The following is a 19254-nucleotide window of genomic DNA, read 5'->3' on the forward strand; positions in this document are numbered from 1 at the left end:
AAGAAATTGCATTAATTTCCTCTATTGACCAAGGTAAACATTCATGTGTAACACAACAAAAGGAATTCATTTTTTTCGACGATGACGATCCATATTGATCATTGAACTCACAACAAACACCATAAGTACTATTTTCTTGAACCATGCATAACTTTAATTCAAAATAAAACAACACATCTCTAGAGACTTATACGAATTATTTGATACTAAATGATGAAGAAGAGGTTTAGTTATATAGTTATATTGGGGTGGGGTGTCACGACCCCAAAAATCGAGGTTATAATGTCACACATCCAAAATCCCATATCGATGTGTAAGCCTAAAAATAAAACCATATGAGACTCTCAAAGGAAAGTCAGGCCACTATTAAACCTAATAAACGGACAATAATGAAATTATCCCAAAACCTGGTGTCATAAGTATAATGAGCATCTAATACAAGATTCGAGTCTGAAGATACAACATAAGTCTTTGAATAATACAAAAGACTGAGAAATATAGATAGACTAGTGAAAATCTGAATCCCAGGACCTCACTACACAATCCGCTAGAATATCAGTTGTCACGGTAGGTACCCTGACTAGTATCTGCATAAAAAAGGGACACACAAGTAGGTGTGAGTACAATCCACATGTACTCGGTAGATTTTAGCCGACTGAGTAAAAGAAATTAATCAAACCTATGAAATAAACTAAGGAACGCTTCCAGCTGCATACAGAAAAGTCTCACTTCGGCATCAATGCCGCCAGTTTATATATATAATGGCGCGAGTAAAGTAAAGCCATAATATCAACTCATTATCACAGTTAACCAGTTAAGTCAAATAGTATAGATATCGATGCAATGCAATGCAATATGATGATGCAATAATGTGGTGGTACGGTGGAATCAAGATTGTCGCACAACCTGTCGTATACACACCTGTTGAGCTGTTCTACCAAGCAGGACCCATGGGGGTCTCACAGACCATATACTTCAATCACATATCTCATCATTCTTGCCACATCCTCATGGTCAAGGGATCACAATATATCCACTACCCTGTCGTAAAACTGCCTCGGTCAGGGACTCAAGATACAAATGTTTAAAGGTGTTTCATTTTCTTTCTCAAAAAGAATTTTCATATTTCTCAATCTCCCATGTTTCATGATATGATGAATAAGGATGAATGCATCAAAACACATTTGGCATGATGGCAATATTCAACTCAAGATGTAATATTAGGTTCCAAGTTCTCAAAAACTTAACCTCAGCATGATTTACACCCTCAATAGATAAGTATGGGAAAGAAATGTATTTGAAATAAATATTCGCCCTTTTTTAATCATTACGGTACTCAAGTGTTCTCAAAACCCCCAACTCAACCCCTCAGGCGGGCATCACAAATTAAATAATATCCTCAAGCCTCTTTCATAGGCAAATCATGAATCATATGCTCTCAAAGCAAATAAGATAGCTAATAAGGCCCCACACGAGCTATGTGATAAATAAGCCCCACACGACAGCACAGTAATAATAACCCCCACACGGGCATCACAATATAAATAACAGTCTCAATTCATACTACAACCCCATCCCAAAGTCTATAACATATGAATGACTAATTGCCCCATCTCAGTCTCAAAGAAGGATAGACAAACCTACCTCAATTGCCAAAACCACACTTGAACACGTCCACCGAACAAGTAACTCTCGAATTCAACGCCCGGAATGACAACCCACTCACATGAAGCTCCTAATCATGTTTTTGAGCTCACCACTTGATTACTCCAACGAAGCTTCTAATCAAGATTCTGAGTCACCAATGGACTCCCCATGAAATTCTCTTGAAAATAGCCTCTTGAATCGCTAGATTTGGACTTGAAAAGCTCAAGAAATTGGGGTTCAAAGTTGAGAGAAAAGCTGAAAGCACCAGATTTTCAGCTTTTATTACATTTTAAAGTCTCCGAATGGACGTTCGGAATCATTCAGAACCCGATAAAAATAAATGAGATATGCTACTACACTAATTTCGACGTTCCAGACTCAATGACACATTTAAAATTCTCATACAAGGTCATTTTAATGAAAAATGAGTCCTACACCCAAGTGCCATTTTAAGCAAAATTCCACAATGGGCATCGGGATTAGACTGGAAACTTCGGGAAGCAAACAAAGGGTTGTCCTAGAAAAAATCACATTCCAAAACTAACTGTACAGTCAAAATTTTCATCCGAGTGCGTTTTCCAAGAATATTGATCAAAGTCAACCATAGGCTAACTTTTAAAGTCAAAAGCGCCAAATAGCTCCAAACTCGTATCGATTACCTCGATAGTCATGCCAACAATGCTAGTAACCTAATTTTGCCATTTCGAAGCTGATGGAACCATCAAAATTCAAATTTGAGGTCTCCTTGACCCGAAACTCGAAAAGTCGCAACTATACCAATTTACGCATTCAAAATACCAAAATGGGTTCGGGACCTCTAAAAATTCAGCCAACACTTCTTCTAGACCAAAAACCATCCCCCAAATCCAACGGAGTCTTCAAAATTCTATTCCTAGTATAGAAACTCTGAAAGTTGACCAAAGTCAAACCTTTGCCTAAAATTTCTCAAATTCCCAACTGAAGACCTCAAATCTTCTTTACAACTCCAAAACTAATTCCGTAAACTCTCCTAGATCAATTTCCACAATCCAAAGCAGCTGGAATTGAAGAAGTTCTGTTTCGAAACCGTAGCTCTAGTTGGTATCAAAAATCACTTTTTCACATTTTAACTCTATAAAACTGAAGAATGTGCACAATTTATAAACCATAAAGATTTTGATACTTTCAACTACACAAACCGATCAAATAATACTCAGGGGCACTAACGATAGGGGTAAAATGGTAAATTCACACAAATTTTAAAAAATGACCCTCAAGGTCATTACAACATTTTATTAACTTGAATTAATACAACTATTATAAATAATTATATTAATACGTGAAAGTAATCAGTTTTTGTATTTTAGGAATACTACATTAAAATAAGTATGTATGCATGCAAATTCATAACCAACTTCCAATTAATATTCTAATTATGCTCTGTTATGTTTCGTAACCAACTTCCAGCTAGTATTCTAATTATTCCCTGTTACTTTTCGTGTCAATAAGGGATATTTGGTCCAACTAAATAACGGTAAAAGAGAAATATTAAGCTACATAGTATAAAAAAAGAGAAATTTCAATGAAAAAATAACTGATGAACATTTTTCAGTGAGAAATTTCAAGAAAAAAAATAGTGATAGTGATGCATTGTTATAATATTTGAATACAATGATAATTCAATATCATTAGTCTAAGAACCAAATTATCGATATTATTGAAAAATAATAAATTAGAGAACCTTTTAATATGGAACATTTTACCTCCGTGATCAATAACATCATAGATATTCCAAATAATTAATGATTAAGCCAAAAAATATTTACTAAATTGCATTACCAAAATGAATTTACTCATGTAATTGTTGTTTAGTGAAGTAATCTAAAACAATCCTTAAAAGTCAAAATAAATACTTTTAAATCCAATGCACAAGTATTTTTAAATCAGACGGTGTTTATTGTGTATAAATTAAATTCGATAAATAAATATCTGGACATTAATAATTTAGTTACAAAAAACGATTAGTAAAGTTTGAATTGCTTTTTGGTTACAAAAAAAAAACAATTAAAAGCACTTATATAAAATTGAATTACTTTTTCTTAAAAGAATAACTTAATCACTTTAATACAATAAAATGAAAGTTCATGACTATTTGTTGACACCCAATTTTGGCCCTCCACAATTTTGTTAATTTTTAAGTTTCTTTAATTTTCAACAATTTGAAATAATTATTTTTAAAAATCAAAAATACTTTTGAGATCGTTTTCAAGACAACTTTGCCATTTTTCCTATAAAATATATCTCTATATATTTATTAATTTATTATTTATTACTTTTAATAAAATTTGGAATTATTGTTTTATCAAAAATAAAATTTAAGTTAATTATGCATTTTATTTTATTTTATTTCGTTTAAAACTATCTAATTAATAAATAATCTTTTATTTCAAAATAATTATTTTGTGTTGTCAAAGTTAAGAAGCTTAAATAAGTAATTGAGTTTAAGTTTGTCGCATTTCCGTTTTATCAAATCATTTTAAACCGAATCATTTTAATTGTCGAAGAGAATAAGGACCAGGTCGCTTAACCCCTTTAATTTTCATTAACATTTCAACTAAAGTAGCCCAATTTCCTAGCCCAAAATTACCTGAAACCCGACCCAATTTCCTTATTCCCAAATCCAAAATCCTTTGTACTCCTCTATTCTCTTCTTCCTTCATTCAACAACAAACAACACCAGAAACTCTTTCCCTACAAAATCCGCAAGATTCCAAGGCCATTCATCTCCCTCAAGTCAATATGGGAGCAGGTAATCACATTCCTTTGTCGGCCTTTTCCTCTTACTTTTCTTAATCTGTGGAATTTTGAATTCAAACAAGATCTTAAAGAAGATTTTCCCCCTCTCTCAAACGGCTTTTTTTTTTGAAATTCAAGCCCTATTTTTGGCTATAAATTGTTCACTTATTTCCATTGAGTAGAAGGGGGGTACAAGATTTTTACCATAAAAATAAGTTTTTAGGACGGGATTTGGAGGTCTAGAACAGAGAACACCCCGTAAAGTTTGGGAGTTCTTAGTCTAATAGCTGAAACCTCTTTGATTTGCAGCTATTTCGAGTCGAAGTCGACAGTGGAATCATCTTCTCAACCCGTCGTTCCGAATCGCTCCCAGAACCAGGTAACCTTCTGGTCATTTTATCATTTTTTTTCGAATTATTCTAGTGTTATTTAGAGTTTTTTGTTTGGTTATTATCTGCTTTGGTTCATAAGAATTATTATTTTTTGTCTTGTATTCTTTAGGATGTGTGTATTCCCAGTAGCCTAGTTTAGCTTTAGTTTTCTATTTTTTAACTCTGCCATATAGCTTCTTATTTTATGTATTCGATTTTTTATATATATATTATTTCTGAAATTAAGATGGAGAATGGGTTGTGTGTTCATATGCTTATACGTTCCTAAAATTATGCTCTAGTTTCATTTTGTTTGTTGAATATTGTGTGTGAATTTTCTTGAAGATGTTTCTTGGCTATATTTAGCCACTCAATGCTGCAGTCTTCCGTTTTCCTTTTTCTGCCTATTGATCAAATATGGATAAAAAAGAACCTTGCTCTTTTATTTGTTGTCTTGTTTTTTAATTTCGTCTAAAATGGTCAGAATGTGACAAAGTCACTAAATTTGCTCAATGTTATATTGATCTTTCAGTCACCATTATTTGTCGTATGTGATTCTGCTTCAAGTTCTTTGCTTTGATCAAATGTGGCCTGTAGTCAAATGTTATTGAATTGAACATGAGTTATGGAGTCTTTATTAGCTGCTATTATGTTGGATTTATTGTTGCCTGCCTACTGTTGTTGTATGTTTAGGCAGATTTAAGGCAAAATAACTGCCAGAGTTTAGGCATATTACATGTTGCAATTTAACCAATGCTTCAAATACTTGGATGTTTGATGTTTGTTACATTTCTGGAGTTTATCAGGTTGAACACGCTGCCGCTTATTTGTTTGGAATGACCATGATAGTTAGGTTAGCTTATTTCCGATGTCAACGTCCTTCTCTTAAATTTCATTCAAGCAAGACCTATACTTTAATCATTTTATGCCTCATATCTAAATATGTTAAACATTTCTATCTATGTTCATGTGTTACCTATTGCTCACGAATCTAAGATTGCTTATCTTTAAACCAGTTAATTTTCGTCGTGAGTTTCAAGTTTCTTCATTGTTTTGTCCAGTAGCAATGTTCAACTTATTTTCTCTATTGTTTCATAGTCTGTTGTAGCAATTTTCACCAGTATATAACAGTCACTGATTGTTGCTGGAAAGTTTAGGTATAGTTCCTATTTGATGCATGAATTCATGTTTCAAAAACTATATTTCCTCTCACGTGCTCATGCTCTTATATCATTTATAATTCCAATTGGTAACTTTCTGTTTGAAATGGTATTAAGCATGATTAAATATATTTCTTTAGAATTTAAAGTTTAGTTATGAACTATGGAATTATTTATGAATTTATTTTCATTTTTCGTAAAATGTGTGGACGTGAATGGTTCTTTATTTTCATGGTTGAAGATAACTTCTAGTCCCTAATCTTGCTTAGTAAGTAGTATGAGTTATTGTTCTTCTACAATCTGAATGTTGTTCATATCTTTTCTTGGTTTCAACTCACGCTATTATGGTTAAGGCTTATCTCATCACAGTCCTATGTCTCTATTTGAAACCTTATTATTAAGATTTCTTACTCATTCTATGCCTCTGTTTGTAAGATTATAATTAATTAAGAAGAGATTTTATTTGATGGATGAAAATCTTTTCAACTTTTTTTCGAAAATGGGTCTCGATTCCTATACATTTAGGTTTGATAACATGACTATGTGTAATACTAGTTTCCAACCCATTTGTTTGTTCTCTTTTGTCAAATATGAGAAATCTTATTCGGAATTTCTGGTAAGAAGTTGCTAACGTCTGAAAGGATGCTTTATTCATCAATATGTTCTTGTTTTGCCTTTGTTGCTATCATGAGTTACTGTGATTTAATCATATATATTTGTTTTATTCATTTCGTGATTTGTTCTTTCCATAAAGGTTCTTTCTCAGTAAAGTTAAGGTTATCTCACTTGCACTTCTTAGTTGCATTCTCTCGATTGATACAATTGGATACTCTTAAATCTGATACTTTAAAATATCATTATGTGTTTCATTAATTAGCTTTGAATGAGCAAGGTTCTTATGTGATTTTATCTATTCTTTTACATGTGACATTGATCTGAGTCCCTTTTTGACTCAATCTCAACCTTGCATTACCAAATAGACCATGAAGGTCATACCATCACTTTTTTTGAGTCTGCCTCTTTGAAATTGGATAGACGTAAAGTGCAAAATGGAAGCTAATATTATTGGGTTAAAACTCATGAGTGAGGCAGTAGCAGAGTCCAGGGGCCAAAATGTCTAATTTTAGGCTTAAAAGCCTAACTTTAGTATATTATCTGATTTTCATATTGTTGGTTTCGTTTCTTTGTTGTGTTACTGTGATTACTTCCTTTTGTTAACTTAGGTGAATCATCAATATTTTGGGTTTTAAATGGTTATTTCATTTTCTCATTTACTCATGTTATTTATGTAGTCTTTTTTAATGTAAGTTTTCTAAAAATTAATTTAGTTTGTCTTTTTTGACGAACTTTGGGACTTTGTAAGAATAACTTAAGGATATCCTATATCCTTTCATAGTTGTTGAACAAGGTTCTTTTAATCTACGTTTATAAGTTCAAACGAATATTTTAGTTTAAAAGCTTAACTATGGATGAAAATGTTAAATTAGAATTATTTTAAGACCTTACAAGTGTCAAAAGAGTTTTAATTATTTCTAAAAAGAAGATTTTTTTAGTAATTTGTTTTTTCTTTGAAATTAGCTAAATTTTTTGTTACACCCCATACTTTTGTACCTTAGAACGCGTTCTTAAGTCTCTTGAAAGGCTCTTAAGTTTCTTGGAAGGATCGTAAGCCTCTTAAGTTTTTTAAGGTTTCCTAAAGTTTCTTAAAGCTTATTAAAGCTTCTTAAGACTTCTTAAGAACTATTAAGCTTCTTAAGAGTTACCATGTGAGCCGGATAATCTATAACGCTATCAAATAACTCTAAAGAAAGGAGAATGCGATACCCCATAGTAGAGAAGATTGGAAATAGAGTTAGAAGAATCAGGAAGAAGTTGGAGACCAAAAAATGAGTCGTAGGACTCGACTTATTTACGTAAGCTTCCAACTTGGAAATCTTACATACTTAAGCTACTGGAGTACATACCAAGCTTACGTATCAAGGATTACATAGGTTTGTAAAAGATGATGAGATTACGAACCCACGAGAGGAAAAAGAAAGTACCACGTGGAAGCATGGGAGAGCGCCACATGGCAGCAGCTAGGAGTGCCACATGCAGAAGCTGGAGCAAAGGGGGTGGACCCCCCACATGCCACGTGGGAGCCCGTGATTGGAGGAATGGATATGTTGGCCCAATGAGGGCTTGACACGTGTCACAACTTAGGGCTTGACACATGTCACCACTTAGGGGATGACATGTGTCCCCCCTTAAAGTAGCTTACATATATACATATCTTATGACTCATTAAGTTCTATATTCCTCTATAAAATTCAAGAACAAGAAAGAAGAGAAGAGAAGAAACTAGAGAGAGAGAGAGCCACGATTTTGGAAGGAATTTTTTTTTTGAGTTTTTCGATTGCGCTCTGTGAATTAATTATATAGGGTGTACCAAAATTTTATAAAGGTATTATTAATGAAACTTTATGGTTTGGAGCAGCACCAAAACGTTAGCAAGAAGCCACAAAGTTGTCGGCGCGCTAAAGGAACTTCAGAGGCAAGTTTCGATGAGTTTCGGGAAAGGTAAGGGCTTTCGTTTCAAATTGGAGTTTATGGTGTTTTTACGAGGTATATTACATGTCTTCAATAAGGTTTGAAGTGGAAATATTTCTTAAGGATGAGTGACGTTAGAAATAAACTAAATTGAAGTAGTTATCGCGAAATCGAAGTCGAGTAGTGGGTTGTCGTTGTGGTACTGCGGGTGCAGCTGGTTGGGTTGCGTGTTGCAGGGCTTTAAATTGTTTTAAAAATGGTGTGGGTTCTTCCGATTGCAAGCCACACAATCCTCCATTTGGTATGGTTAAAGATTTTGCGAAATAAAGATTAAAAACTCTATTTTCGTATCGTAGTTTGGAGATTGTATTGTGTAAGGTTGAAGTGATTTACTTGTAAATATGCTTCTGGTTGTTGTTGGTGGTATGGTTGTTGATATTGTCACCGAGTTGAAATTTTAGGGATGTTGAAGTTATAGGGGAGATGCTGCCCAAATTTTGGTAGATTCGGAACTAGTAACAAACTAGTCGAGGGTAATGGATAAGGAAATAACTCCTATAAGTACTTGGGTGTAGAGTTGGAAATTGGAAAGCGAAAGGTCATTAACCTCACTATTAATCTCATGTTATTAGGTCAAGGAGGTAACGAGGCGAGCTAGATTACAATTAATCCACAAAAGGTATGTGAAGCTTACCCTTTCTTTTCTTTTGGCATGTCTTAGCCTTAAGTTATTTGTATACGAAACTTGGGAGTCATTCCATTCATAGATCTCTGAGTATGAGTGAAGACCTTCGTTTACTTCTGGATGTTAGAACCCCTGCAATAAGTAGAGTCATCGCCTTTCAAGTCTTCTATAGGATGATAAGTAGTACATATAAGGCTTGCCTATTTCTCTCTTTGAAAGGGGCTTAAGGTAAGGGAAATGATGTCTGATATGAGTTTAGAGGTAATTCCATTTATAGGTTTTGAATGTAATTCGTGACTCGTAGTTACTTTTGAATACTAAAGGTCCTAAAGTAGATAGGTTACTACTCCTGAGCCATCAATATGTTGAATAGTAAGTGGAGATATAAGCTCCTATTCTGAAAGGCTCTGAGAGGATAAATGTTTCTGATTGTATAAGTTGTATCTCTGATTGCATAAGCTATCTGTCTGATTGGATAAGTTGTGTCTTTGATTGCATAAACTATGTGGCATTATCTTGGTGCACTCCTGTGGTTCCTGAGGCCCTAATTGATGAAATCTCTAATAACATCTAAAGGGTACCTCAGAGAATTACTTCCCTGGTCTTCAAGTGACTATTCACTTGACTGTTTTGTCGAGTCTCAGGAGATGACTTAGTTGCATATGGTTTCTCACTACTCTACTCATGCATACGGTAACCCTTCTTTCACCGAGTCCCCCGATGGGCCGGGTACGTTATCATGCACAGCTTTATTACTCCTTCACCGAGTTCTGAGCCGGGTATGCATATATGTATGAAGTATACAATGATGGAATTCTTTATACGATGAAGTTGAAGCATACGATGACGCCATATATGATGAATTTATTCACCGAGTCTCGGGATGGATATATATACATATGATGATATAATAAAAATGTGGATCGGGTCGTACGTTTCTCGGTATTGTTTTAAATTATGAATCAGGCCGAACGTTCCTCGGTATATTTTACTATCTGAAAATGGCACCGAGTCCCATAAAAGGGTTGGGTGTGGTACGTTATGTACACTACTCTTTCACCGAGTCCCTCACTAAAGGGTCGGATACTTACATAGGTATGCATATGAAAATATAGGGATATACTTGTGACCCCGAGTCTCTTAGTGTACCGGATATACTATGATGATATATACGATAAAATTATGTCAAGTACGATGATATGATACCGTATACGATAACCTGATGAAATAATATACATGATGAAAGGGGATGACAATATGGTGATATGGTAATATGATAAAATAGTTATGATACCGAGTTCCTTAGCAAGCCGAGCACAGTGTATGATGATGTATATGACTACGTGTCCTAAGGTGAAGGTACATTAATTTACGAAATAAAGATTAAAAACTCTATTTTCATATCGTAGTTTGGAGCTTGTATTGTGTAAGGTTGAAGTGATTTACTTGTAAATATGCTGCTGGTTGTTGTTGTTGGTATGGTTGTTGATATTGTCACCGAGTTGAAATTTTAGGGATGTTGAAGTTATAGGGTAAATACTGCCCAATTTTTGGTAGATTCGGAACTAGTAACAAACTAGTCGAGGGTAATGGATAAGGAAATAACTCCTATGAGTACTTGGGTGTAGAGTTGGAAATTGGAAAGCAAATGGTCATTAACCTCACTATTAATCTCATATTATTAGGTCAAGGAGGTAAAGAGGCGAGCTAGATTATAGTTAATCCACAAAAGGTATGTGAAGCTTACCCTTTCTTTTCTTTTGGCATGTCTTAGCCTTAAGTTATTTGTATACGAAACTTGGGAGTCATTCCATTCATAGAGCTCTAAGTATGAGTGAAGACCTTCATTTACTTTTGGATGTTAGAACCCCTGCAATAAGTAGAATCATCGCCTTTCAAGTCTTCTATAGGATGATAAGTAGTACATATAAGGCTCGCCTATTTCTCTCTTTGAAAGGGGCTTAAGGTAAGGGAAATGATGTCTGATATGAGTTTAGAGGTAATTCCATTTATAGGTTTTGAATGTAATTCGTGACTCGTAGTTACTTTTGAATACTAAAGGTCCTAAAGTAGATAGGTTACTACTCCTGAGCCATCAATATATTGAATAGTAAGTGGAGATATAAGCTCCTATTCTGAAAGGCTCTGAGAGGATAAATGTCTCTGATTGTATAAGTTGTATCTCTGATTGCATAAGCTATCTGTCTGATTGGATAAGTTGTGTCTTTGATTGCATAAACTATGTGGCATTATCTTGGTGCACTCCTGTGGTTCCTGAGGCCCTAATTGATGAAATCTCTAATAACATCTAAAGGGTACCTCGGAGAATTACTTCCCTAGTCTTCAAGTGACTATTCACTTGACTGTTTTGTCGATTCTCAGGAGATGACTTAGTTGCATACGGTAACCCTTCTTTCACCGAGTCCCCCGATGGGCCGGGTACGTTATCGTACGCAGCTTTATTACTCCTTCACCGAGTTCCGGGCTGGGTATGTATATATGTATGAAGTATACAATGATGAAATGCCATTTACGATGAAGTTGAATCATATGATGACACCATATGTGATGAAGTTATTCACCAATTCCTAGGCCGGATACATATACATATGATGATATAATAAAAATGTGGATCGAGCCGTATGTTCCTTCGCATTGTTTTAAATTATGAATCGAGTCGAACGTTCCTCGATATATTTTACTATGTGATAATGGCACCAAGTCCCATAAAGGGGTCGGGTGCGATATGTTATGTACACTACTCTTTCACCGAGTCCCTCACTACAAAGCCGAATACTTACGTAGGTATGCAATGAAAATATAGGGATACACTTGTGACCCCGAGCCCTATAGTGGACCGGATGTACTATGATGATATATACGATAAATTTATATCGTATACGATGATATGATGCCGTATACGATGACCTGATGAAATAATATACATGCCGAAAGGGGATGAGGATATGGTGTTTTGGTAATATGATAAAATAGTTATGATACCGAGTTCCTTAGCGAGCTGAGCACAATGTATGATGATGTATATGACTACGTGTCCTAAGGTGAAGGTACATTAATTTGTTAATTGTTACACTTGTCCCCTGCATCCTTGTTTCAGTTATGGTCTCAGTTATGATGTGTTATATTTTACATACTTAGTATATATATCGTACTGACCTCCCTATCTTCGGGGGGGATGCATTTCATGCTCGCAGGTATAGGTACTTACTTTGGAGATTCGCCAGCTTAGGACTCCCACTCAGCTATGTCAGAAGTGCTCCTCTATTTCGGAGCCTAGCTTTTGGTGCTGATCATATAATGTATATTGTTGTTTATTCAGTAGTACGGCGGGGGCCCTGTCCCGCCTTATGTTTTTATTTCTTTTTACTATTAGAGCCCTATAGATCTGTATGTGGGTTGTATATGTATGTGTGAACAGTTGTGCCTATATGTTATAATAGACTCGTCGATTTATATATTGTCTTGCCTGTTGGCATGCTTTGACTCAAATAGGAGATAGGTTTACTGTTAAGCCCCGGGAGGGTACCCTAGGCGTGACCGGCACTCAAAGGCCATTTCTCACTTCCGAGCAAACCACCTGGTCCAGTCACACGTTCATTCAATCACATTCTCTTAGTGGAAAACTCAATTAAGGGTATACTGTTCATAAGTTAGGTCCAAAGGCCAAACAATCATCAACTCGACAAGAAATTTTTTAAAAAGGCTACTCAAAAGAACAATTCAATATTTCTACACTCCGGTCTATGAAGCCTCTATCTATAATTTGGAAGGTGCCCATGACAAGCCCATGGCTACCAGTAATCAAAATAAAACAAGTGACATCAGAACTATACAAGAAGAGCTCAACATCCTCTGGAACTAGGAGGACTCACCGCTAGTTGGGAGGGGATGGGGATCTTCAACGGAGTGCCGGTTGATGATCTCTGGTACCTGTCTCTGCATCATAAAACGATGCAGGCCAAATGGCGTCAGTACGTAGAATGCGCTGGTATGTAAAATGGCCAAATGGAAGGACATAAAGGAAACATCAATTCTATCAGAACTCAACTCAAGAGAAATAATAACTCAATCAAGTGTCCTAGATCTAAACAAGAATACGGTCTAGACGGGACCAATCACATACCATTCAACTCAATCCGACTCAGAGTACTATTAAGACTTACGTGGGAGTTTCTCTTATCCGACAACCATCACTTATAATCCAGTGACAGTACAACAAGCCGACATTGTTGCCGCGTCCGTTCATGCTTTGCCAGGGCATGAACGAATCAACCAATCATGGATCCAATCCAACCAAGTCCTATAATGTCAGGACAAACATTTTGGGAAAGCATCCGACTTTAACAGTTCAATCCCCTCCTACGTTTGGTGACGTAGTTATTGGGTTTGAGTATGAACTTTACCCTTACCCAATTCGGTGCTCGATACTCCTCCTAAGACTCAATGCTCATAAAACTCCATCCAATCGACTCAATCAAATCATATCGACAAGTCTCATTTAAACCTTGTCAACTCATCTACTCTAGCACAATCAATCATCTCCAATCATATCTTTCAAAAGAGAAATTAAATGCACATTTATGACAATTCTCAAACATCACCAACCATTTCCTCTATTCACTTAATCAATCTCTAAGACTCAACACAATCTCAAGGTTTCAAATTTACAACTCAAGCTAAATGACACTTTCAAGAAAGTAACATCATTTATCATAATCTACATAGTCAAGAAGATCAATAAAACACATTTAACAACTCTTCCTCATCAACTCATTTTCACATAAAGGCTCTTTTAGAAGTTTCATGACTCAACCTCATCAACATAGCAAGAATCACTTTAATAGACAACAAAAACTCATTTGAACACAACCCTAGAAAAAACTCCATTTCTATGGACATTTATCCTTAAAGAAGGTATAGGGCACATGGGTGGACTCAAACCATGTTTTAGATAGCCTTACATACCTTAGTGAAGACTTGAAGAAAACCTTGTGGTTGGGTCTTCAATGGAGAACTCAAATCTTAAAGCTCTTAGAACTCTTCTTGTTAGAAATGGAGAAGAAGAAGAAGAGAGAGAGAGAGGGGGCTGAAAATATGAGCTCAAAATGGACTAGGGTGATACATATATAATTTGGGTAAGTCCCCAAATTACCCCTCCTCAAAAGTTCTGAAAAATAGGCAAAAATGCACCTGGCGCGATAGTGGCGCATCGCGCCATTGCAGCGCCAGGCCGATTACGCCTAAAACGTGCACACCTCATAGTGGCGTACCGCGCCAGAGACCAAACTACTGAGGCATATTTCTGGCACGATAGTGGCGGGTCGTGCCCTTACAACGCCAAGGCCATTGTTCCTGGGTTCTGGAAATTTAGCTTGAAAAACCCTGCACAACTTTTAGTGGTGTGCCACGCCAGAGCCTAAACTACTGAGGCATGTTTCTGGCGCAATAGTGGCACATCGCGCCACTACGGCGCCAAGCCCAGTTTTCCAACAATTGCAACCCAGGCCGGAAAATCTCTACTGTGTTAGTTCATCTTAGGATCGTCATATCTTTCGACTTCAATCTCCAAAAATTACATTCTTGGTGGCGTTGGAAAGAAGACTCGACGACCTTTAATTTGATAGGTCGTGGGCCACCCATATTGTTGTCTCTCAAAAGATAGGGCCGTTAGAAGTCGATCCCTTATACGAACTCATCCTAAAACTTAGCCACGATGAATCTTTTGGACTTAGCTTGGTTCTAGGGGTCCTTCATGATCCCACATCACCTCTAACACTACTCAATTTCTCAAAGACTTATCTCAACTCATGCATATGCTCCTCAATACTCGAGTTCGACCCCACCCATATACAAGAAGGGTCCGAATCTTAGGGGGAAATTTTGAGGGGTGTTACATTTACTTATAGTTAGCAAGGGTACACGCGAGTGTCCAGTTCGGGCACCCATCACAGCCTACGGGGTTGGATAGTAACACTTTTAAATCCGACGGTCAACCGCATGTTAGCGGATCCTTTAAGGTGCGTAAAACCCTCCTTAGATGATTGCTTGAACCCTTACCCGACTTTAGTTTATATAAAGGTTTCTTTTCAAAATTCTATTTTAAATAGTTTCGTAATGTTCCTAAAATTAAGTGGCGACTCACTTTTCTTTATTTTCAAAAATAATAAATAGCCAAGTTATGATTGACAAGTTATAAAACCGTTTTGAAATTTGGTTTTCGAAATTGGATTATGATAAAATGATGACTCTATTGGGAATTCATCTAGGTTCTAACCAAAAGGATTTTGTTATTTGGCTAATTATTTACTTGTATTAATTATTACATTCCGCAATTATGTATTTAAATTTTAAATATATTATTATTATTGTTGCATTTCTTGGCATATTTCAACTGAATATATAGTATATTAAAGAACAGTTTTCAAAATCGTAGCCGGGCTTTTGTATATTTAACCCTTCTCCGGAACAATCAGCGATTTATTGGTTCGTCATGCGTCCAATGGTTGTCGTGAGTTCTAGCCTAAGTTTTCTACTTGGATTATCGATCTTTTAAAAGAACTCTAGTCTACCTAGGTTAGATCTAAGCCAAATACATCATTTAGGTGCATTTGCCTAAGTTAGCCTAATACTTAAGTCGTATTGGGTCCATTAGAAGACCACATTTAGTCTAAATGGCCCACGGTCAAAAAAGACGATTATCCAACTCTTTGATTAATTTGAAGGATATGTATGTCGATTTGTACATACCATTGTCACTTGGTATGGGTTTTTATTTTTATATATAGTTTCTTTTGTTGTAGTAAAGAAAGATATCCATTCAAAGTATGCTTGGAAGCGTTGTAGGATCGAGGTCACTTTCTATCAGAGATTATATTGCCGAGGTCATTTTCAGTGAGATCATATGGCCGAGGTTATTTCCGACTAGGTTGTGGGACTGAGGTCACTTCCGATTAGAGATTATGAGTCTGAGGTCATTTCCGGTCAGAGTTTATCATGTCGAGGTCTTTGCCGGCAATTGTACACATGTATGATCATTGAGTGTGCATATACATATTTTGCATATCTATGTTGACAGTTTGATGCTTATTTGTGACTTGTGAGTACTTGTACGATACATCTTGTGATATTGAATTGTGATCGGTATCTTATTGAACTGTGTAATATGAACTGTTAGGTTGGGCTAATTTCCGTGCAGGTTGTCTGGAGGTTCGGGTTGGAAACAGAGTTCATGCATTCTTTTATAATTACTTAGTTTTTCTAGTTAGCTTGTTGGGTACCTCATTGTTTGGTACTCACCCTTGCTTTTACACTTGTGTAGGGTTCGTGCTCGGACTTTGATCACCGTCTCTTTTCTTGAACATTCGAGGCTTTTGGGAGTTGATAGAGGTAGCCATTAATATACAGCGAACTCTCGTACTTTCTGTATTTTTATACTTTACTCTGTTTGAGAGTTGAAGACATATTAAGACTTGTACTTTCATTTCAGTTTTACTTTCTTTAGTGGCTTGTACATGTGACAGTTGAAGGCTCATGAGAAGAACTACCCTACCCATGATATAGAGTTAGCGGCGGTGGTATTTGTGTTGATGCTATGGCGTTATTACTTTATGGTGTGCATTGTGAGGTATTCACTAATCACAAGAGTCTTCAGTACATCGTCAGTTAGAGGGATCTAAATTTGAGGCAGCATAAATGGCTTGAGTTACTGAAGGACTATGACATGACTATCTTGTACCATCTGGGAAAGGCTAATATTGTGGCCGATGCTTTGAGTAGGAAGGCTATTAGTATGGGAAGTCTCGTGGCGATTAATGTTGATAGGAGGCCTTTGGCTAAAGATCTTCAGAGGTTAGCTAATATCCTTGTTCGATTGCGAGTTTCTGAGAAGGGTGGAGGATTCATTGCTTCTATTGATGCCCGCTCTTCCTTAGTTGAGCAAATTGGAGAGAGGCATTTTGATGGTGAAAGGTTATGTCTCATTCGAGATAAGGTGTTGAGGGGTGAATCCAAGAAGGCTAGACTTGATTAAAAGGGTGTCTTGAGGATTGGGGGCCAAATTTGTGTGCCTATGGTGGGCGACTTGATCAGATCGATACTAGAGGAGGCTCATTGCTATTGATATTCTATTTATCTGGGCGCAGCAAAGATGTATCATGACCTTAGTCAGCATTACTGGTGGTGTGGAATGAAAAGGGACATCGTAGAGTTTGTGTCCAGGTGTTTCACCTGTCAACAGGTCAAGTGTGAGCACCAGCGGCCTGGAAGTGTGAGTCAGAAGATGCCTATTCCTACTTGGAAGTAGGAGCGGATCACTATGGACTTTATTGTGGGTTTGCCTACCACCATAGGTGGTTATGATTCTATATGGGTGATGGTCGACAAAATGACCAAGTCTGCTCATTTTATTCCCATTAAAGTGAAGTACACAGTTGACAGACTAGCTTAGTTGTATATTATTCAGATAATTCGTCTTCATGAAGTCCAGTATCCATTGTTTCGGATTGAGGTTCAGTATTTACTTCACACTTTTAGTAGGCTCTACAGGAGGGCCTGGGCACTAGGCTTCATATGAGTACAACTTTTCACCTAAAGACTGATGGTCAGTCCGAACAGATGGTTCAAGTGTTGGAGGATATGCTCCGAGCTTATGTTATTAATTTTGGTGTTAGGTAGGACCAACATTTTCCCTTAGCAGAGTTTGCCTACAACAACAGTTATCACTCTAGCATTCAGATTGCCCCATTCAAGGCATTGTATGGTAGGTGGTGTCGATCTCTTATTGAGTGGTTCGACTCCTTTGAGATAGACTCTTTAGACATGGACTTTCTTAGAGATGCCATGAAGAAGGTTCGAATTATCCAGGGTAGACTCTTGATAGCCCAGAGTAGGCAAAAGATCTATACATATATGAGGGTTCGACCATTAGAGTTCATGGAGGGTGACCATGTTTTGCTCTGACTGTCTCCCATGAAGGGGGTAATGCGATTCAAAAATAAGGGAAAGCTTAGCCCTCTATTTATTGGCTCATTTGATATTTTAGGTCGAGTGGGAGAGGTGGCTTACAAATTAGCCTTGCCACCTAGCTTATCGGTGGCACATCCTGTATTTTATGTTTCTATGCTCCAGAAGTATGTAACAGATGAGTCTCATGTGTTATCTCTTGACACGGTGAAGTTGGGTCCATATTTAACCTTTAAGAAGGAGCCCATAGCTATCCTTGATAGACAGGTCCAAAAGCTTAGGACCGAGGTGATAGCTTCAGTAAAGGTACAATGGAGGCACCGCTCAGTCGGAGAGGCGACTTGAGAGTCGGAGGACGACATGCAAGCCTAATGTCTACGGCTTTTCAAGGCTTTAAGTACTTTCTTGTACCTTTTATTTGAGAAAAAACACGATTTTTAATGGTGTATGATGTAATGACCCTGAAGGCAATTTTTTAAATTTTTCATAAAAATGACCATTTTACCTCTCTTGATAGTTTCCTCGAGTCATATTTGATTGATATTTGATGTCGGTTTCGTAGTTGTCTTGAAAAAGTCAAGATTTTTGGTAAACTTTGAGTTTTAGAGGTTTAGAATGACTCAAAAGTAGTATGTCAAGTCAATCAGAGTTTTGAGTCTTAGAATAGAATTTCGTTGATTTCATCAGTTCCGGAATATTGAAACTGGTCTAGGAGAGTTGATGAAATTGTATTTGGGGTCATATCGTGGATTTGAGGGGTTGAGTTGGAAATAGTTGAGTTTTTGGCCATAGGTTTGACTTTGGTCAACATTTGAGGATTGGATAGTCGAAATTGAATTCCAACAACTCTGTTGGGTGTGGAGGGTGATTTTAGACCTAGGGAGAGTTCCTGTATAATTTTTGGAAGCTCTGAGGGAGTTTTGGTCTTTTGAGGCATAATATTAGGTTAGTTGCGACTTTGTGGTTTTCAGGTCAAGGAGGCCTCAAAATTGAATTTTGATGGTTTCGATGAATTCGAAATGTCGAGTTTATTGGTATTCATATATGTTTTGTATATGCGGGATTCCGAATGAATTCTGAGGGTCAATTCAGAGACTTTGAGACT

At 36.6% G+C, this 19254-nt stretch overlaps 1 protein-coding gene across 1 annotated transcript; it reads left to right on the forward strand.

The window, feature by feature from the left end:
- Positions 1-16908: 16908 nt before the first annotated feature.
- LOC129890222 (uncharacterized) lies at positions 16909-18494 on the forward strand. Its single transcript, XM_055965789.1, has 5 exons — positions 16909-17188; positions 17330-17454; positions 17724-17857; positions 17951-18072; positions 18229-18494. Exons 1-5 carry the CDS (start codon positions 16909-16911, stop codon positions 18492-18494), a joined length of 927 nt encoding a protein of 308 aa, XP_055821764.1.
- The last annotated feature ends 760 nt before the right edge of the window (positions 18495-19254 follow it).

Source organism: Solanum dulcamara, chromosome 5, assembly GCF_947179165.1.
Source record: "Solanum dulcamara chromosome 5, daSolDulc1.2, whole genome shotgun sequence".
In the NCBI taxonomy this organism is placed as follows: domain Eukaryota; kingdom Viridiplantae; phylum Streptophyta; class Magnoliopsida; order Solanales; family Solanaceae; genus Solanum; species Solanum dulcamara.

What these genes read in the sequence shown, in the direction of transcription:
- LOC129890222 (XM_055965789.1), top strand. Translation starts at nt 16,909, where the DNA reads ATGACTATCTTGTACCATCTGGGAAAGGCTAATATTGTGGCCGATGCT. An exon ending in TCGAGATAAGGTGTTGAGGG is followed by an intron (nt 17,189 to 17,329) that starts GTGAATCCAAGA and finishes ATCTGGGCGCAG; the next exon opens with CAAAGATGTATCATGACCTT. An exon ending in TAGACTCTTGATAGCCCAGA is followed by an intron (nt 18,073 to 18,228) that starts GTAGGCAAAAGA and finishes TTGATATTTTAG; the next exon opens with GTCGAGTGGGAGAGGTGGCT.